Source organism: Ochotona curzoniae, unplaced genomic scaffold (genome assembly GCF_017591425.1).
Source record: "Ochotona curzoniae isolate NIBS_2020 unplaced genomic scaffold, NIBS_Ocur_1.0 contig_1071, whole genome shotgun sequence".
Classification (NCBI taxonomy): Eukaryota; Metazoa; Chordata; class Mammalia; order Lagomorpha; family Ochotonidae; genus Ochotona; species Ochotona curzoniae.
In genome coordinates this window covers 3,702,775-3,723,889 of record NW_024464939.1, presented here as the reverse complement: position 1 = coordinate 3,723,889, position 21,115 = coordinate 3,702,775, and the positions used below count along the sequence as shown (strand labels likewise).

Genomic DNA, 21,115 nt, shown 5'->3' with positions numbered 1-21,115 from the left:
TAGTCCTAGGCAACTAATCTACCTTCTGTTTCTATAAAAGTACTTATTTGGGATACGTCATAAAAAGAGAGTCACACAATACATATTCCCTGCTGGTTGACTTCCTTCACCTTGTGTAATGATTCCAAGTTTTATCCATGGTGAGCACAGGTCAGTACTTCACTCATTTTTGGGGTCAAATAATAGTCCCATGTACAGACATAACCGTTTGTTTATTCATCAGCTGACAGACCTGTGTTTTGCCCAGTATAAACAACGCTGTACATTCATGTTCAAGATTTTGTGTGAACATGCCTTAGTTTCTCTCAGCCATACATCTAGAAAACAACTGCTGGATCACATGGCAACGCTATGGCTAACTTTCTGAGGAACCGCAGGCCAGTTTCCAATGCAGCAGTACTATTTTTATTCCCACTAATGTAAGAAGATTAAATTCCAATTTTAACACACCCTCATCAATGCTTGTTATTGAATGGCGTTTTATACCTATCCTAATGGGCCGGAAGTAATATCTAATTGTGGATTTGATTTACATTTCCAGGTTAAGCAGCTTTTCATAGGCTCATCAGCCACCTGGGTGAGTGGATCAGCTGGGAGATAGACTGGCACCCATATGGGATCCTGGCACTTACAAGGTGAGGATTTAGTCACCCAGCCATTGCACTGGACCCTCTTTATCACAACTTTGCTGAGCTTATTAAAATAATAAAGCTTTCTAAAATGTTAATATTAAATCAGCTCTCATTAACCTTACAAAAAAAAAAAAAAGACATGAATTTTAGGACAAAAATATCATACTATTTGTCCTGAAAATACTTAATCTGAAATCTAGGTTGGCTAAGATTCCAATCTACTTTCACAGTACTGAGGGGCAGTTGCTTTCTAAAACTGATGGCTCCTGGCTATCTGCATGTGAAAGTCCCACGTGCACAGATCAGCACCAGGGATACCCACACGAACACTGTGTGCCATGCAGCATGGTGACAGCTCAAGAGGAAGCGCTTTACTTACTTCATGGTGCTTAGTAAGTCTCAGTGACTCTATCCTTTCAAGTCTATACTTACTGACAGCAGCCTACACCATTTTCATTTATTTTTAAACTTTTAGAAACTGCCATATACTGTAGGAGGATAAAAGAAACACCCTTTACGGACACCAGTTTGAGTCCTGGTTGCTCCTCTTCCCATCCAACTCCCCGTTAATGCACCAGGAAAAGCAGCAGAAAATTCTTAGGTCTTTACACCAGCATGAGAGACTGGAAGAAGCTGCTTGATCCGGACTTCAGACCAGCCCAGCTCTGGCCATTGTGACCATTTGAAGAGAGAACCAGCTGATGGAAGAACTCTCTCTAACTGCCTTTCAAATTAATCTTTTTGGTTTTTAAGCGCATGGGGGAGACTAGAGGAGTAGGTGTTTCGCCTAGCAGCCAGGACAGCTATGTCCTCCATCAGAGTGCCTGGGTGTGGCTGCTAGTTCTGATTCCTGCCTTCGGCTTCCCGTTAGTGTGAAGCCTGGGAGGCAGCAGTGAGAACTCAGGCTAGAGTCCTGGATTGACTGGCCAAGAGCCAGGAACTGGCTGAGGAGTTGCTGGGTGAATCAATGAACAAGTGTTTTCTAAATCTGTCTCTCTTTCTGACTATAAATATAAATATACATATAAATATAGATATAAAATATAAAAAGAAACAAAACACTTCTGCACAAAGGCAATACCTTTACTGTGGGCCTGGAGTACAGGGTGTCAAATTCTGTACTACTGAGATTATAGACCAGGTAATGCCTCATACAGGAGGGGAGCATTCTGAAAACTGTATTGGATGTTTACTAGCAATTCTGATCTCTACCTCTAGATGCCTACAGGACCACACCTCTGGCTGAACAACCACAAATGTCCCAGACATTGTCCAGCTTGAGAATCACTGGCTTAGAGGATTAAACAATCAATTATTACCAGAGGCAGTGTCTGACGTCAATGATACAGTCTCATTTAAAGACTTCTCTCTGGACTCTGATTTAAAAACAACTGTACCATTCCCTTGGTACTTTATGGAAACTTCAATGTTTTCCCTAGAAACATGTAAATACTTCATACATTCAAAAATAATGGGCTTAATTTTGGCTCTCCCCCTATAAACTAACTAGACAATTTTTTAAAAGCTAAAGCTGGACTGTTTCAACTTCCTAGATGCACTAATAACAAACGTACCACTAGAGAATGATTCTAGAGTACAACAAAATATCCAAATTTAGAATTTTAAATGCCTTACATTTTCATTTCTCTTGAGAAGATCATCGTCATTATAAAGAGGCAGGCTTGTTACCATCCATCCAGTGCATAATTTAATTGCACCCATCAACTGTGGACTCCCTGCAAACACAGCAGCAAGTGGAGCTTGCCTTCTGCAAAGAACCAAAAGATTCAGCAATTCATAACGTCATTATACACTTACATTTCAATGGCAGTTCATTTTTAATTTACAAATTCAAGAAAAAATATCAGGCATTGTATCAGACATTGTTTTGAAATGACAGAAAAAAAAAACATGGAGCCAAAAGAAAATAAACATGTGTCATCCGGTAATAATGCCACTCAAACACAATACAAGGGAAAGATGCAGATTAAGAGGACAGTGACAAGGCAAGAATGCCTATTTTAAATAGGGTGGCTAGCTCAGTGGTGGAATTGAATTTTCCAATTCAACTATTGCAAATTTAACCCCCAAAACTCAACTGCTTCCAGACCCAATTATCCTCCTGCTCCTTCCCTACCTATACATGTGTCTGTCTACAGATAATACACTTATAACTTCTCCACTTCAACAGATGCAACTTACCAAAAGGAAAACCTACAACCAAGTCCCCAAGAACTGCATTAATGCCTTCATTACGTTTTTCAACTCCCTGTATTCAATACCCATACTCTTTGTTCCAGAGCTAATGCCAGGCTCTAGAAATAGAGATGGCACATTGTGACTGCCTTTTTTGTTGTTGTTGTTGTTAAGATTTATTTAGCTATTTATTAAATATTTATTTTTGTTAGAAAGGCAGATCAGATTTTATGAAGAGGACAGACAGAGAGAAAAATCTTTCATACACTGGTTCATTCTCCAAATGACCACAATGGCTGGAGCTGAGCTGATCCAAAGCTAGGAGCGAGGAACTTCTTCTGAGTCTCTAATAAGGATGCAGGGTCCCAAGTATTTGGGCCATTTTGTGCTGCTTCCCAGACTATAAGCAGGGAGCTGGATAGGAAGCCCTCAGTTTCAGATCACCTCAGCTCTGGCTGAGGTGGCCATTTGTAGAGTGAACCAGAAGATGGAATACCTTCTTTCTCTCTCCTCTCTCTGTAAAACCTGCCTTTCAAATAAAAATAAACCTGAAAAAACAAAACAGCATACCACAGTAACATCAACATCTAGCAGTTCAAAGTACAACTGTTCAGCTTTTGTCATGTTCTGTAAAATACTGTGGTACAGGGCAGTGTTGAGCAACAATGGATTAAGCTGCCCCTTGGCACTCATATCCAACATCAGAATGCCAGCCCAAGTCCTGGCTTCTCAGCTTCTGAATCCAAAGAGGCTGCAGCTGACAGTCCAAGCTCTCAAGTTCCAGTCTCCCATTAAGGAAATGCAGACAGAGCTTCTGGTTCCTTTGTGTAGCCTAGCTCTGGCTGTGATAGGGCTCTCTCACTTCTTCCCTCTTCTTTCCCCTTCTCCATCACACTGCCTTCAAATAAATAAATAAATAAATCTTAAATGAATAGGAATAGGGGGACTGGCACAGGGGAATAGCATAGTAAGAACCTGCCTGAAGTGCCAGCATGCTATATGCCAGTTAAAGTCCTGGTTGCTCTACTTCTGATCTAGCTCACTGCTTATGGCCTGGAAAAGCATTGGACGATGGCTCAAGTTCTTGGGACCCTGCCCCATGGGTAAGACCAGGAAGAAGTTCCTGACATTGACTCCCATCTGGAAAGTGAGCTGTAGGCGGGAAGGTATATCTATCTCTTCTCTGTGTAACACTGCCTTTCCAATAAAAAAAAAAAAAAAGGATAGAAATAAGGCCAATTTCTCATTTCTTTCTCTCCCCTTTGCGTTCTACTTCATGTTCTGCAGCAGAATGCTCAACATAAAACATAATTACAAATATTTGGTCACACAAGAGAGGAGCTGGTGGGAGGCATGCAGAACACTTGGGACACCCATATCCAATAGGAGGCATCTCGGCTCAAGTCTCAGCTCTGTTTCTGATTCCAACCTCCTGCAACGCACACCCTGGCAGGTGATGCTCAAATACTTCAGTTGCTGCCGTGCCTGTGGGAGTCCTGGATTTAGTTCTCAGTTTCTGGCTTCAGCCTGGTCCCACTCTGCCCACTGTGAGCCCCAGGGAAATAACTGAGTAGACAGAGATCTGTCTGCCTCTTCAGTCAGTCATACATTTTACAAACAGTTTGAAAACAAGAGCTAGGATTTGGGTATAAACAAGAGATGTGTTTCATTTGTTTTAAATGAATACTGACACAACTCAGGTCCTACAGCATTTGTCCTCTGTCTGCACAGTGGAGCCAGTATGCTCAAGATCCTAGGCCCACAGTAATCAGGCCAAGAACTCGAGTGCCCAAGAGGCAAACACAATCACTGTGAGCCCTTTGCTAGGGCCTGGCAAGCTCCCTGCAGTCACGATTTGGCAGGACTGGGATTCTCAGCTGGTTCTAACAGGGAAGTATTCTACACGGTGCTCGTCTCCACTTCCTCCCATTTATTACCTACAAGCCTAGCCTTCATTTTAGAAACACTTCTGTCTTTCCTCTCATATCTTCCAGGCCTTTTTGAAAAGTGTTTCATTCTTTTCTCATGTTTCCATTTCTGCTTTTACATCTTTAATATTTCTAATATAGTTTATTTCATCTATGGCTAGTTATAAAAATGGCTGCAATAAAACCTCTCTATGCCCATGAATTTTGAGGAATTTCTAACCTTGATCATATGACTTGCTCTTGCCAACAAGGCAGTGATAAATATAATGTAGGCACAGACATAAAAACACGCTCAAGGTTGGCCCTCTCTTGTTGCTTTTGCGAACTCCACCAAACTTTGTGAACAAGCCTGGCCTAACATGCCAGTCATGTAGTCAAGCCAATTATCTTAACTGACACCAAGTCAATCCCAGATATTTGAGCGAGGCCATGCACAATTAGTCAATCCCAGATTCTTTCCTGTGTTTTTCTCAGAGGCCAAGTACATAAACCATCTTCCACTGTTTTCCAAGGGGCATTAGCAGCGAGTTAGATTAGAAGTGGAGCAACATGGCCCAGCACAGTAGCGTAGTGGCTGAAGCCCTCACCTTGCACACACCAGAATTCCAATTTATTGCAGGTTCATGTTCTGGTGACCCTGCTTCCCATCCAGTCCCTGCTTGTGGCCTGGAAAAGCAGTCGAGGACGGCCCAAAGCCTTGGGACCCTAAACCCGTGTGGGAGACAAGGAGGAAGTTCTGGATCCTGGCTTCTGATCTATGCAGCTCTGGCCATTGCAGCCACTTGGGGAGTGAATCAGCAGACAGAAGATTTTCCTCTCCATCTCTCCTTCTCTTTGTATATCTGACTTTTCAATAAATAAATAAGTATATCTTTAAAAACAAAACAAACAAAAAACAAGTGGAGCAACTGGGACTTGAACTGGTACACACATGGAATGTTGTCACTGCAGACAGACAACTTTACTCACCATGGCATAGTGCCAGCCTAGCGTTTGGTGATTTTGAGCTCACCCCTTAGCACATTATCTGGAATCCTGCGTAGCCTGAACTAAGAAGGTATCAGACATTCCATTCTAGTTCAGGACTACTTTTTTTTTTTTTAAGATTTATTTATCTTTATTAGAAAGTCAAACAAACAGAAAGAAGGAGAGACAGAATGAAAGATCTTTTGTCCACAGATTCACTCTCCAAGTGTTTGCAATGGCCACAGCTGAACCAATCCGAAGCCAGGAGCCAGGAGCTTCTTCCTGGTCTCCCACATGGGTGCAGGGTCCCTAGGTTTTTGGGACATCCTCAACTGCTTTCCCAGGCCAAAAGCAGCGAGCAGGATGGGAAGTAGGGCTGCTGGGATAAGAACCAGCACCCATATGGAATCACGGCAAGTTCAAAGTGAGGAATTTAGCCGCTAGGGCCCTCAGGGTGTTGGGCCCTCAGGGCTACTTTTCATACTGACTTCTTGACTTGGTATTTTCTGAATTACATATATATAATTTCAAAGTACAAACCTGTATGAAGTCAGAGCCACTGCTACAAATCCAGAGGATAAACCTGAAGGAGGAGAGCTGAAGCCAAGAGGATCTGAATTCACTATCCATCTCTCTGCCGTGTAGCAGACTGTGTATTCCCCTCCCCTCACTGTGTGGGCTCTGGATTCATATGTGTGTGTGTGTGTGTGTGTGTGTGTGTGTGTGTGTGTGTGTGTGTGTGTGTGTATGTGGTGTGTATGTGTGTCTGGGGTGGAGGGGGGCTGGGAGCAGATCTCCCATATAGTTTCCTGTTTCCACAGTCTCAGGTCCACATCTCGCACAATGTGTGCGCATTCAAATCTAAACCCTAGTTACCAAGACGAGCACTTGACCACCCATACACCCCAGCTCAGGACAGAAGGAAACTCTTCTGACTTTCTGAACAAAAGGAAAGCTGTTCATTGTAATGCCTCATTTCTAGGTGTTGGACAGCGGGACTCTCAAATTGTGTACTTCCTGATGCAGGATTTTTGAGCCTATGGAGATGAGTTTCATTACAAAAATTTAAAAAATTCAATATCCCTCCAAACACAGGACAAGATCCCTCTGTTTTATGGAAAGAACATTGAAAAGTATTATTTTTCCTAAATTCATTGGATAACATACAATGATTAATAAATACTTTAACAGTTTTGGAAGTTCAGCCTTACTTTATCCAGGTCATAAGTTCCACTGTATCTGGGTCATAGAACTCCTGTAGTTCTGTTAATTCTGTCATTAGTCTTGGGAAAAACTAAAATACAAAGCAAAATCCCCAGAAGGTATATGTAAGTAGCTAAAACACAACTGTTTTCAGATTACTTCAAAATACTAAGAGACTAATTTAAGGTCAGCAATATATTAACATTTATTTTCACATAAGAAAGTCATAAATCTCTTAATTTCCTTGAGTGACCTGCTCATTCTTCATTACAATAACCTATTTTATGATTTATTCACGGCTGAGACCCAATAATTTTATCACAATAAGTCAATTGTTAGTATCTGTCATTCACATATATACATATCAAAAAGTAAATTTCAGGTGAAATAATTTGCATGCTTATCGCCAACTGGTTTCACGGTATATATAATATGCCAAATAACTTTTACCATTTTAGGTGTTAATCTTTTAAAGTGGTAAAATGCTTTTTATCATCTGTTTATTTAGCAATTTCCCCTGCCAATTAGAAACTGAATTAACAGTAGCACTAGACTACAGATGGCATTCCAAAAATTTTAATTCTTTTATTACATTCTTAATGATAAAAAATTAAGATATTCTAAGGATGTCACACTTTATTAGAAAATTGTCTCAGTTCAAGTTTCCTATGCACACAAATTTTTCATAATCTTTCAGGCAAAGTACTTTTTAATAACAATAAAATCTAATTTTCTTACCTCTTTCCATAAACTGAGACCTATTATAGTGGGCACAGCCATGCTCAGAATAAGAGCCTAAAATAATAGAGTAAAGTGGGTTAGGAGTAAATACATTTCAGAGACTACTTTATTTATTTTTTTAAGATTTATTTATTTTATTGGAAAGGCAGACATATAGAGAGGAGGAGAGACAGAGAAGATTTTCCATCCTATAGCTTACTCCCCAAGCAGCCACTCAACTGGAGTGGAGACAACTCAAAGCCAGAAGCTTGGAGCCTCCTTCAGGTCTCTTATGCGGGTGCAGGATTCCAAAGCTTTGGGCCGTCCTCCACTATTTTCCCAGGCCACAAGCAGGGAGCTGGACAGGAAGCAGGACCACCAGGATTAGAATGGCACCCATATGGGATTTTAATGCGTTCAAGGCAAGGACTTTAGCTGCTACGCTATCACGCTTGGTCCAGGAGGCTACTTTAGAAACACTACACACTGGGCCTGTCACTATACCCTAGTGGCTAAATCCTGACCTTGCGAACACTGGGATACCATATGGGTGCCGGTTCATGTCCTGGCTGTTCCACTTACCATTGAGCTCCCTAACTGTAGCCTGGGAAAGCAGTAGAGGACAGCCTAAAGCTTTGGGACCCTGCACTTGGATGGGAGACCCAGAAGAGGCTTCTGGATCCTGGCTTTGGATTAGCTCAGCTCCGGCCACTGCGGCCACTTGGGTAGTGAATCAGTGGATGGAAAATCACAGGGGAACCTAGATCGAAAACATAAGCTATCTTAAGACTTCTGAGTTTCCAACATATTAAGCTGGAGGCAAAGTGAAATATACACATTTACTACATAAACTTAAGACAGAACATTAAAGATGTAATGCTCACAGTAATATTTACAATTACAAATCAATATTAGAAAATTTTCCCAGGAATTCATGCTATGAAGAATTTAGTGAAGGATACTACAAAGCTGTATGAAAAAGTTAACAAAAATTTTTAAAAAGGCAATAGCAATATACTTATGTTAAATAAGCACTATATTTATGTTAAAGGCAGTATCAATATACTTATGTTAAAACAAGAACTCATAAATTCTGAGAATAAGACAAAACACAATAATGACTATTATTAAACATAATAAACCATCTTCCTCCCAAAACCATTTCTCCCTATTGTCCCATGCCTTTGGGAACCTGATGATCCACAGTCACTACTATAAACCAGAAACCTGGGACAGCAAAATGTCTCAGTGGCTAACTGCTCGCTTTGTATGCACCAGGATCCCATATGGGTGCTGCTTCACATCTCAGCTGCTCCACTTCCCATCTAGCTCCCATCTAGCCCTTGTGGCCTGGGAGAGCAGTAGAGGATGACTCAAAGCCCTGGGACCCTGCACCCACATGGGAGACCTAGAAGAAGTTCCTGGCTCTCAGCTTTGGATCAGCTCAGCTCTGGCCATTGTGGCCATTTGCGGAGTGAATCACAGGATGGAAGATTTTTCTCTGTCTCCTTCTCTATGTAAATATGCCTTTCAAATCAAAAGAAGTAGATCTTTAATAAATAAATGCATAAATAAATAAGCCAGAAACCTAGGAAACATCTATTTCTCCTTTCTCATGACCATATTTAATGAAGCACTAGGTCATATCAATCTCTTCCAAATTTTTTTTTTCACACCAGCGTAACATGGTATTACTTTGACTGGCTCTAAAGACACAAAAGCCTAGATGTGAATCAAGGTTTATACATTTACAAGCTATAATCTCAAGCAACAACAGATTTATGTCTTAGTTTCTTCATCTATAATATGAAGATTACATAATCCAGCATTAAGCATGTGAAATGAACCTGAACCTGATATATGGAAAGTTCTCATCCAACAGAAGCCCCTAGCCTGCCATGACTTCCTTCCTGATTTGTTTTGCCATCCTTAAGCCTGTCTGTCTTAGGACTGTTAAGAGTGAACCAACAGAAAAGAAAAAGTTTGAGTGCCGACTCTGCACAGGCATGCCAGTCTTTACGCTGCAGTGACCTCACCCTCTTCCACATAACGGTTTCCTGACCACCCCTACCTCACTTTTGGCCACCAAACCAAACACGTCATGCCTTTTCTGTTCCTATTTTTAGTCCCCTTGCTTACGTACTGCTCTCTGTTTCTATTCATTCCTTTGGCCACATATACCCTACTTTCCCTCTCATTTGCCTAGTAACTCCAATTGGAAAGTCTCTAAACCCTCAGTTTTATCAAGGAGCCCTGCTCTAATTCTTAGACTGTCCTACAAATGAGTGCTTCTTATTGGAGATTGTTTTTTAATCTAGAAGACAGTAATTTGATAAAAAATAATCATGCTTCATTTATCATTGCATGTCGAACATGCAATATACAGCAGGAACAACATTAATTTTCCATTCAGCCAAGCTGCATAATTGCTTTCCAATAAAAAAAATTAAATTTCACCCCTTGCAAACTTTCATTCATACAGAACATAATCCATCAAATCAGGAAAGATATTTTAGAAATTAATTATTAATAACAACTCACATTATTGATTTATTTGAGCATCTACCTTTTCCTTTTAAAGTTGTTTAGACTGAAATGTATTACAGAAGATCTTCTGTATGCTGATTCAATCCCCAAGCAGCTGCAACAGCTGGTGCTGAGTCAATCCGAAGACAGGAGCCAGGAGCTTCTTCCTGGTCTCCACACAGGTACAGCGTCCAAAGGCTTTGGGCCACCCTTGACTGCATTCCCAGGCCACAAGCAGGGAGCTAGATGAAGCGGGGCCACTGGGATAACAACTGATGTCCATATAGGATCCCGGTATGTGCAAGACAAGGACTTCAGCTGCTAGGCTACCACACCTGGCCCAAAATGTATTACTTTTATAATCAGGAATTATTTAACAAAAATGTTTTTCACAAGACCTATTTTCCTACCCATCAGTCATTATATGATTTACTACTGTTACTTCAAGTGTATTCAGTTCATCTCTCATTAGCATTTGGCTTTTATCTAATTGGAAGAGAAAGAAGTGCCTAACACGAAATAACAGCGACTCACCAATAATATTGGGTGTACAGTCCTTAGTCGTAGCCACCTGAAAAGTGTCATCCAAAGCTCAGGAGAGCACACACCAAATGCTGCTAGCATGCACACATAAGGCGTCCAGATGTACTTCAAACTGGAAAACACCAAGGGAGTCACACATGGAGCATTCAGTAAACATGAGTTCCCTTTCTGACTCCCAACCAAAACACCAGAATGTAAAGGGAAAATGAAAAAACTCAATCTCTAGTTTCAGCAACAGATTGCTATCGAGTTCTTAAGTCATCAAGAATACACTGAGTTAGCAAAGTGTGAAAATTAAAACAATATTATTGATGAGTGTGAATGTTCTTCAAGAGGATATAAACTGATTGCTCTTTCAGAAGGTCACTTGGCAGACATAAGCACATTCAAAATACATTAAAGACAGGCAATGCCAGTTCTAGTAACCTAAATGATAAGGCACTTCAAAAATTCTGAGGGGAACAGAATCAAAAGATCGTTTATTTTGCTGTAAAATAATTTTTACAATATTTTGAGACCCATCACATAATTTAAAGATCCCTTTATTTGAAAGGCTGAATTATAGAGAAGAGAAAGAAAGATCTTTTATCTGTTGGTTCACCCTCCTGATGGCTACAATGGCCAGGGCTGGACCAGGCCACAGCCAGGAGCCTTGAACTTCATCAGGGTTCTCCACGTAGCTTTCAGGGTCATTTTATCTTGCTTTGCAGGTTCAGTAGCTGGGATCAGGATCAGAAGTGGTAGCAGTTTAAACTGCTGGGCCACAATGCCAGTTCCCACAGATACCTCTATAAATACATATTTTTCATGATTTGGAGAGTCCTTGTATATATAAATTTCTAAATCTTGCACCAAATTAAACTTATTTTTATATTCTATTTTCTAAGAACTTTTTTCAAGCACCTAAATATCTGGCAAGACTAACATCCAAAATATATTAAGAACTCCTACAGCGGTCAGCATTGTGGGGCAACGGGTCAACCCACTGCCTACATGATTGGCATCTATATGGATACTAGTTTGAGTCACAGCAAATCCATTTCTGATGCAGTTCCCTAATGTGCCTGGAAATGTAGTAAAAACACAGAAAACCCAGATGAAGTTCCTGGCTTCTGGCTTTAGCCTAGCTCAGGCCCAGGCCCTGGCACTGCAGCCATTTAGGGAATCAAACAGCTGACAAGATGTTTCTTTCTCCCTCTTTCTCTATAACTGCCTTCCAAATAAATGGATAAATTGTTTAGAATTTAAGAGAAAATTATCACAGCACCATTTACATCTACCTCATTTACAAAACTTCTAATTTTATCTTTATACGAGTAATATCCACCCCTTCATTAGGTCATAAGGTACACCAGGGTTAGAGACTCCGCGCCCACTTTTGCTTACCATTGTACCTCCAGCACCCGGTACAATGCCCAGACCTTGGAAGACATTCAATAGTTCTTGAACAAGTAAATAAATACATAAATTTAGTTCTTTGTACTATAAACTTCATCTGATTTAAGAAAATGTGTAAGTTTTGAACTTTCTTAAGTTTTATAAATATATTCCTGGATGTATTCACTTATCATTAGAAAAGCCTATACTATTGTAATAATATGGGGAAAATCAGTTGGGGGATGAGAATTTGGGAGGGGGGAAATCCCAGACTCTACGGAATTGTATTGTAAAATTCAAAAGTCAAAATAAACATTTTAAAAAAAAACCAATCTATAAAAACAGAGCAAACAAAGTACACTTACCCTTCTATAACCATTGCAAGGGAACCCAATAAAACAGTGTGAATTATGTGGTACATTACTTCTGGCCTTTCTCCAATTCGTCCATCTTCAAGAGAAACACTTTCTTTCATAGACTTACCACTACAAAAGAGAGATTTACTATTAAGACCTTGAAAACATATCTTTGAAAAAATCAAAGATATATTATTTCTAAATTTTGAAAGTCATACTTGAAATGGTTTTTCAATGTATTTATTTGAGAGACCTCCATGTACTGGTTCACTCTCTAAATTGTTCCAACAGTGAAGGACAAGACAGGCCAAAGCTAAGAGCTGGAAATTCAATCCAGGTCGCCCAAATGGGTTACAAGGACTCAGCTACTTGAGCCAAGACCTGTCGCCTCCCATGGTGTGCATTCTCAGGAAGCCGAAGTAGAAAGTGGAGCCAGGATTGAAACCTATGCCATATGATATGGGGTGAAGGCAGGTCACACAGCAGCTTAACATGATGCACCAAACACCCACCCTGAGACTTGAAATTTTAAATTTCTACCAAAAATGTATATAGTCCTCAAAATTTTAAAGTATATTCTGCTAATCAAATAACTAAAACACACTTTTTTAAAAAAAGATTTATTTATTTTGGACCCAGCGTTGTGGCACAGTGGTTAAGGTCCTCGCCTTGCACGCCCGGGATCCCATATGGGCGCCAGTTCTAATCCCGGCAGCCCTGCTTCCCTTCCAGCTCCCTTGCCTGTGGCCCAGGAAAGCAGTCGAGAACGGCCCAAAGCTTTGGGACCCTGCACCCACGTGGGAGACCCGGAAGAGGCTCCTGGCTTCAGATCGGCATGGTGTCGGCCGTTGCGCTCACTTGGGGAGTGAATCATTGGACGGAAGATCTTCCTCTCTGTCTCTCCTCTCTGTATATCCGCCTTTCCAACAAAAAAATAATAAAAATAAATCTTAAAAAAAAAAGATTTATTTATTTTTACTTGGAAGAGTATCATACAAGAAAGAGAGAAAAAAAGATATTGCATCTACTAGTTCACTCCCCAAACGGCCACATGGCCGGAGCTGAGCTGGTGCAAAGCTGTGAGCCAGGAACTTCTTTCTGGGTCTCCCACATGGGTGGAGGAGACTAACAACTTGGGACATCCTCTGCTGCTTTCCCAGGCACATTTGCAGGGAGCCGGATTGGAAGCAGAGCAGCCAGAACTTGAATCAGCATCCATATGGGACACTGGTGCCACAGAACAAGGTTTAGCTTGTTACAAAATGGCACAGGACCCAATATACATTTCTGCTTTTACATATGGTTTTTGGAATCTGAAGACATCTGTGAAGATTAAATATGAATTTTCAGGGTAATATAACAGGTGTTTAGATTATTTCCAAGATCAATTATGGCTCACCTAATGAAAAGTCAGTCAGTATAGTTAAGTCACAAAATGAGTAACTGAAGTTTCAAAATGAACAAATGACATGAGAGGTGGAGGTTTAGCACAGTGGTTAAGAACACCACCTGCCTGAGATACTCATATCCCATATCAGAATGACTGGGTTCCAATCCTGGCTCTACTCCTGATCCCAGCTGCCTGATAAGCACATCCTGAGAGCAGCTTATGATGGCTCACATCCCGAGATCCCTGGCATGCACTTGGGAGATCCAAATGAATTCCTGTCTCAGACTGTTCAGAACATTTTGGAAATGAATAGCAAACAGAAAATCACTCTCTGCCTTTCAAAACAAAACAAATACAGAAACCTATATGACTTGCTTTTGAACATGATAAAAATAGAACAGGGGAGGGTATTGCAGCACAGCACGGTAAGCTGCTTTGGGTCATTCATATTCCATGTATGAATGCCAGCTCAAACAATGGCTCCTCTGTTGCAATCAAGCTTCCTGCTAATGCATCCTGGGAAGCAACAGATAATGGACCAAGTGCTTGGGCTCTTGCTACCTATGAGGGAGACCTGGATGGAGTTCCTGGCACCTGACTTTAACCTGGCCTAGTCTTGGCCGCTGTAGGCATTTGCGGATAAAAGAGTAGATGGAAGATCTCTTTCCCTCTCTGTGCTCTCTCAAATAGATGAAAATAAACAAAAACCTTAAACAATATGAAATAGCCAAACTAAATCATGAATACTAAATCTAAATGCTAAATACTAAATGAATAATAAATACTAAAGTAACCTAAATCATGAATACTAGCCTCATTTAAACAGAAAAAGGGCTAATATTATGACGGAGCAGATTAATCTGTCTCCTGAATCCTACTTCGCACAGCAGAGGGCCAATCTGAGCAGCTGCTGTGACTCAGATCTGGCTCCCTGCTAATGCAGCTGAGGAGGCAGGAGAAGATGGTCTAAGTATTTGGGCTCTGCCCACAAGCAGAAGACCAGGATGCGGTTCCTGGCTTGCCCAGACCTGGCTGTCAGGGCCATTTGGGGAACAAGCCAGGGAACAGAAGATTCCCATCTGTCTCTCCCTTCCTCTGTCACCCTGCCTCTCATATAATTAAATTTTTAAAAAGCTATTAAACAAAAAATTATTCTTACTTTAAGTAAACATTTGAGTATATTAGTAAATGAAGCTGCAGAAGTTTAACTTATATGTTAATCTTAAATTCTGACAATGTTGTGGTTGTACAAATCTAATTTGGGGGCCTGGCATGCTAGCTTAACAACTAACTCCTCGCCTTGCAGGCACCAGGATTCCAGTGCTGAGATCCCAAATGGATGCCAGTTCGTATCCTGACTGAATCACTTCCTTTCCAGCTCCTTATCTGTGGCCTGGGAAAGCAGTCAAGAACAACCCAAAGCCTTGGAACCCTGCACCTGCGAGGGAGACCTGGAAAAAACTCCTGGCTGCTCGTTTTGGTTTGGTTCAGTTCTGGTCATCATGCCCACTTGGGGAGTGAACCAGCGGATGGAAGATCTTTCTTTCTGTCTCTCCTTCTCTGTGTCAATCTGATTTTGCAATAAAAATAAATAAATCTTCAAAAAATTTTTTAAAATCAACTTACAATATTTTTATAACATTGAAGAGAGAATATATACTGGGAGGATATAACACTAGTGTGATTGATTAATTGTCACAAGTACTTACTTAATTCTCCTAAAAATAACTTGCATCATAGAAAGAAGACAAATAGTTAACACTAAAATATAGAAAGGTAATAAAGAAGACTGTGTCAGTCGCAAAAAAAAATCCTGAGATGGTGTCTGCAGCGATTCTTGACAAAGCAGCCAGTTCATGGTAAAATTCCTGTAGAAGACAGAAAGCATGTTAAAGTCACAGGTGTTTTCAAGTACTGAACATGAAAATATTTTAGTAAAACCTAAAACAAAAAATAACTCCTAAATCCATTTCCTTGTACAAACAAGGTCCTGTCTTTATAAATGAATATAACAGTATCAGTAACCCTTGTGAATAAAGCTTATGCTTTTATCAAAATTAACGCCGAAAAATTAAAATGTAAAACTGCTCTGTAATAATGATCAAAGTTCAATGTAAGCATTAACAATTTTCAATTTTCATTTTTTCTAGAAGACAACAAAAAGTTCAACTGCCAACTTCTATACCTGTACTGTCCAATCAGGTAGCCACTAGCTACCCATAAAGGTTACTAAACATTTCAAATCGGCTAATTCAAATGGAGAGAAATTTTAAATATAAAATTAGCCTGGGACTTCAACACATAAAAAAACATAAAGAAAGCAGATTATCTCATTAGTAATTTCTACATTGTTTCCAATAATATTTTGAGGGCTGGGCATTGTGACACGTGGTTAAATCAGCATTTGCAAGCCCCATATCCTATACAAGAGTGTTTTTTGAAGTCCCTGACTCTCCCTATTACATCCAGCTCCCTGAAAATGCGCCTGTGCCTGGGCTCCAGCCACTCACACAGGAGACAGGGTAGAGTTCCTAGGTCCTGTTTCAGGTCTAACTCAGACCCAGCTGTGATAGCCACTCTGAGTAATGAATGCCAGCAGACACAAAATCTCTCAGACATACACACACATTCCCCATTATTCTTTCAAATAAATTAATAAATACATCTAAATTTCCAACCACACAGGTTGCCAGAAATTCAGTTTGTCTCCCACATGAGTGGCAGGGACCAAAAAAAATGAATCAACACCATACTCCCAGGGTCTGATCAACAGGAAGCTGGAGTCAGGAGTGGAGCCAGGACTCCAACACAAGTATCTCAGCCACAAGGCCGAACACCCGCCCCAGTCAATTTGTACTGACTGCTTCCGATGTGCCATATATGCCTGGAAATGCATTTTCACAGAGCAAGTGAATCCTTTTATCTTGGTAGATATACATACATAGTTTCACATCAGAGGGATTCTCACATGTTTAAGCCATGTCATACACTCCATTAACAGTAATATAGCACATACATTGTGCAGTATCTATCATTTCATGTTATTACAGGAAGTTACTAAGTATGTTAGAAGTAAAAAAGTGTGTAAGTAAATACATATCCTGTTATTTACGTTGAATCTATCAGTTCATAAAATCACCTATTTCATTTCAGAATAAAAGATAAACAACAAAAAGTGGCTGGCATTGTGACACAATAGGTAAAGCCACCACTTGGGACATTAACCATTAACATCCCATATGAGCAACGGTGCCTGCAAAAGCATCAGATGGTGGCCCAGGTAAACAGAACCCTGCACTCACGTGGAAGTACCTGGATGGAATTTTAGGCTTCTGGCTTCAACCTAGTCCAGTCTAGCCCCCAGTGCAGCCATCTGGAGAATCTGAATCAGGAGATAGAAAACCTATTCTTCTCGGACTTTTAAAAAAGCAAAGTAATTGGATGCTGTAACCCATGTGATACAGCTGGAAGATGCTCCTGGCTCCTGGTTTTGGCCTCGGCTAGCATTGGCCATTGTGGCCATGTGGGGTACAAACTTAGCAGATGAAAGGTCTATCTCTGTCTCTTCTCCTCTCTCTCTCTGTACGGCTGGCTCTCAAATGAATCTTATAAATAAATAAAAGTAAAATAATAATTAACAGGGGCCAGCACAGTGGCTCAACAGGCTAATTCTCCATCTGCAAGCATCAGCGTCCTATATGGGTGCCAGTTCATGTCCTGGTTGCTCCACTTCCTGTGGAAGGACATCGTTCTTTGCCAGTGTGGAGCCAGAGCTAGTTGCAATTTCTCCGGGAAGGTCCCAGGAGCAGTTAATATGGAGATGAATGGACAGGAAATTCCCTAGTCTGTAGGTTTAAGTAATAGAGGTGCTTCCTCCCCCAGGCATGGGGACAGGAATTAAAAGAACAAGGAAAGGAACCTACTAGTCCTTGTGTATTAGGGGACTGTCTGTTGCTATTAAAATGTAAATGGCTCAAATCCCCTCCCCTGAAGCACAAGTGACAATGTCTCTTTAAAACCTTGGCTTTAATAAACCTCGGCTATCTCACCATTATGGTATTCCATGCGTGTTCTTATAGACTTGCTGTACCAAGTCCACTGCTGCTGGAGAGTGAACAACTTCCTGTCCAACTTACTGGGAAAACAGCAGAGGATGGCTCAGGTCCTTGGAACGCTGAACCCATGTGGAAGACCCAGAGAAGCTTTTAATTGCTGGCTTTAAACAGGCTCAGCTCCAGCTGTTGCAGCCATTTGGGGATCTAAACTGTGGATATAAATCTTCACTCTGTAAATCTGCCTTTCTGGCCTTGGCACAGTAGCCTAGTGGCTAAAGTTCTTGCCTTGCAGGCACCAGGATCCCATATGGGTGCTACTTTGTATCCTGGCTGCTCCACTTCCCTTCTAGCTCCCTGCTTGTGGCCTAGGAAAGCAGTCCAGGACAGCTCCAAAGCCTCGGGACACAGCACTGGCATAAGAGACCCACGTGGAAAGAAGATCCTGGCTCCTGGGTTCAGATTAGCTCAGCTATAGCTATTGTGGCCAACTGGGGAGTGAACCAACAGAAGGAAGATCCTTCTCTGTTTCTCTCCTTCTCTCTGTATATCTGACTTTTCAAGAAAAATAAATAAATCTTTAAAATACATATATAAAATTTAAAAAATTTTTAAATCTATGTCTCTAATAAAAATAAATTCTTGGAATAATAAAAATAACAACAACAAAAAATACAGGTACATTATTCTGAATTTAAAAAGCCAGCTTATTATAGTCTGATTACTATAGTTCCAAGGTAAGATTCTCTGACATGAAAGAAAAGTCTCATGATTCGTCTCTGTCCTTTCGTAATGTGAGCGCAGTGTTGGTGTATCAGTTATAATTAATTTGGCTCTGATCTTAGACTGTGTCACTGTTCCTCACCAAGGAAGAAAATAGCCCTAAAATACTACAATGTTATTGAAGTTAAAATTTACCTAATTTTTAAAAACTCATATTTTTCTCCTTTTTACTTTCCAAGTGGTACAAATTTAATAAATCTATAACCTGAAACTTACTTAGTCATATTTAGTCCAAATTTTACTTCAAGGAATTTCATCATATGCCCATTTTCTTTGTGTGGGACAAACATCTAAAAGAAAAAAAAAAAAAAAGATTAGCTGTGCTTATAGCAACATGTTTTTTCAAATATTTCAGATATAAAATATAGTAAGCCTGCAAAAATAAGAATTACATACTTGGCAGAACTATGAAGCAAGATTTGCTGCCATAAGCAAATCACTACTTTAGGCACTGACATAGAACTACAACAGATTGTAAGAAGTTCTTAGCAATAGCCCCGCCTGGGCACTCACCCACTCTACACTCTTCTGAATATACTGTATTTATCTCAGCCATTCCCTATACTGCTGAATGTCAACTGGGCTATAATAACATTTCAAATTGTATGCAAAATGTTTTCTTTTTTAAAGTATAAAGAAAAATCAGAATCCTCTTTTCTCATCCAATATGCTGATTATGATCATTGTTTAACTCAAAATGACACCATATAAACTGCTCCTTATTGTCTCATTATTCTCATTATCCTTATTGAATATCAAGCAAGGAGTAACTTACCTTCATTATAATATTCATTGCCACTGTCAGAACACACACCACGTAAAAATGAATCACTTTCATTATTTTAGCTATGAAAGTTCCTTTTTTCATATTCAACTGTAGGGAAAAGAAATTATTGAACAAAAAAGTAAAGCCTAAAAAAATGTAATAGTTTAAATTTAACCACAAGAATGACAGGAAGACCATTCTAATTACCTGAAGGCACTTGGTAAGCATTAAGGCCGTTACTAAACTTAACAGAGGAGACACTAACAAAGCTGGATTCTCAAACTGCAGTAAATATCCCAAAAAGAGAGAAAATATATAGATTTTATAAACTTCATGAACCTGTTGGGACAAAAATACAATCAATAGGTGTAACATCAAGTTTACGGTACATTTTTCATTACATTTGTTTAGCATGAATTTGACAACAATTACATAATCTAGGAAAAAGAATGTTCAATTTGTATTTTTACTTATTTTCATTTTGTTTGTAAGCTAGGTAGATAGCAAGAGACAGAGATCTTCTACCTGCTGGTTCATTCCTCAGATGCCTGCAACAGTTGGGCTTGGGCTAGGTTGAAACCAGGAGCCCAAAACTCAATCGAAGTCTCACACATGGTTCAGTGCCAAGGACCCAAGTACTAAGCTGTCACCCGCCTCCCAGAACATGCTGCAGCAACAAGACAGACTAGAAGTCAAGGAGCCAGAACAGGAACCAGAAACGCTGATACGGGAAGCAAGCATCTTCACCATTATGCCAAATACCCACCATAATCAATATTGATTATGGTGTGTAAAGAACGTATCACTTTCTTCAGAAAGTGTTATCAGAAAGTGTTTGGTCTAGTGAGCTATGATGTCTGTCAAGATACTGGCATCTCAGTTCCATACACACCTCTAGGTTTTAACTGAAGCTTCCTGCTAATGCAGATCTTAGAGGAGAGAGGTATTAGTTCAAGGAGCTGAGTTCCTGCCATCATTTTGGGAGATCTGGATTGAGCTCCTGGATGCCCAGCTTCAGCCTCACTGGCCATTGCATACATTCTGGAGAGTGAACCAATAGATAGAAACTTGCTCTCTTAGCCCTTGCCTTTTTTAAAGATTTATTTTTATTATTATTTTTTCATTGGAAAGGCGGATATACAGAGAGGAGAGACAGAGAGGAAGATCTTCCATCCGATGATTCACTCCCCAAGTGAACGCAACGGGCCGATACTATGCCGATCCGAAGCCAGGAGCCTCTTCCGGGTCTCCCACGCGGGTGCAGGTTCCCAAAGCTTTGGGCCGTCCTCGACTGCTTTCCCGGGCCACAGGCAGGGAGCTGGAAGGGAAGCGGGGCTGCCGGGATTAGAACCGGCGCCCATATGGGATCCTGGGCGTGCAAGGCAAGGACCTTTAACCACTTGCGCCACCGCGCAGGGCCCGCCCCTGCCTTTTAAATAAATAAAATTGTTAAACATAAAAAATCTAACAATACAGGGATGGGCCTTTGGTGTAATGTTAGGATGTCACTTAGAATGTCTCCATCCTGGGTCCAGCGTAGTGGCCTAGTGGGTAAAGTCCTCGCCTTGCATGTGCCAGGATCCCATATGGAAGCCAATCCATATCCCAGCTATTCCACTTCCCTTCCAGCTCCAAGCCTGTGGCCTGGGAAAGCAGTGGAGGAAGGCCCAAAGCCTT

General features: G+C 40.6%; 1 protein-coding gene across 1 annotated transcript in view; it reads right to left on the bottom strand.

Annotated features, from left to right (window-relative positions):
- Positions 1–21,115, bottom strand: part of DPY19L4 (dpy-19 like 4) — a 62,388-nt gene that overhangs the window by 11,110 nt on the left and 30,163 nt on the right. The window contains exons 9-17 of the mRNA XM_040993439.1: positions 19,646–19,777; positions 19,448–19,546; positions 18,889–18,962; positions 15,547–15,705; positions 12,457–12,576; positions 10,706–10,826; positions 7,664–7,720; positions 6,934–7,016; positions 2,268–2,400 (exon numbers count right to left, since the gene is read on the bottom strand). Of these exons, the coding sequence (XP_040849373.1) occupies positions 2,268–2,400; positions 6,934–7,016; positions 7,664–7,720; positions 10,706–10,826; positions 12,457–12,576; positions 15,547–15,705; positions 18,889–18,962; positions 19,448–19,546; positions 19,646–19,777 (978 nt within the window). The remainder of the gene's footprint in view (positions 1–2,267; positions 2,401–6,933; positions 7,017–7,663; positions 7,721–10,705; positions 10,827–12,456; positions 12,577–15,546; positions 15,706–18,888; positions 18,963–19,447; positions 19,547–19,645; positions 19,778–21,115) is intronic.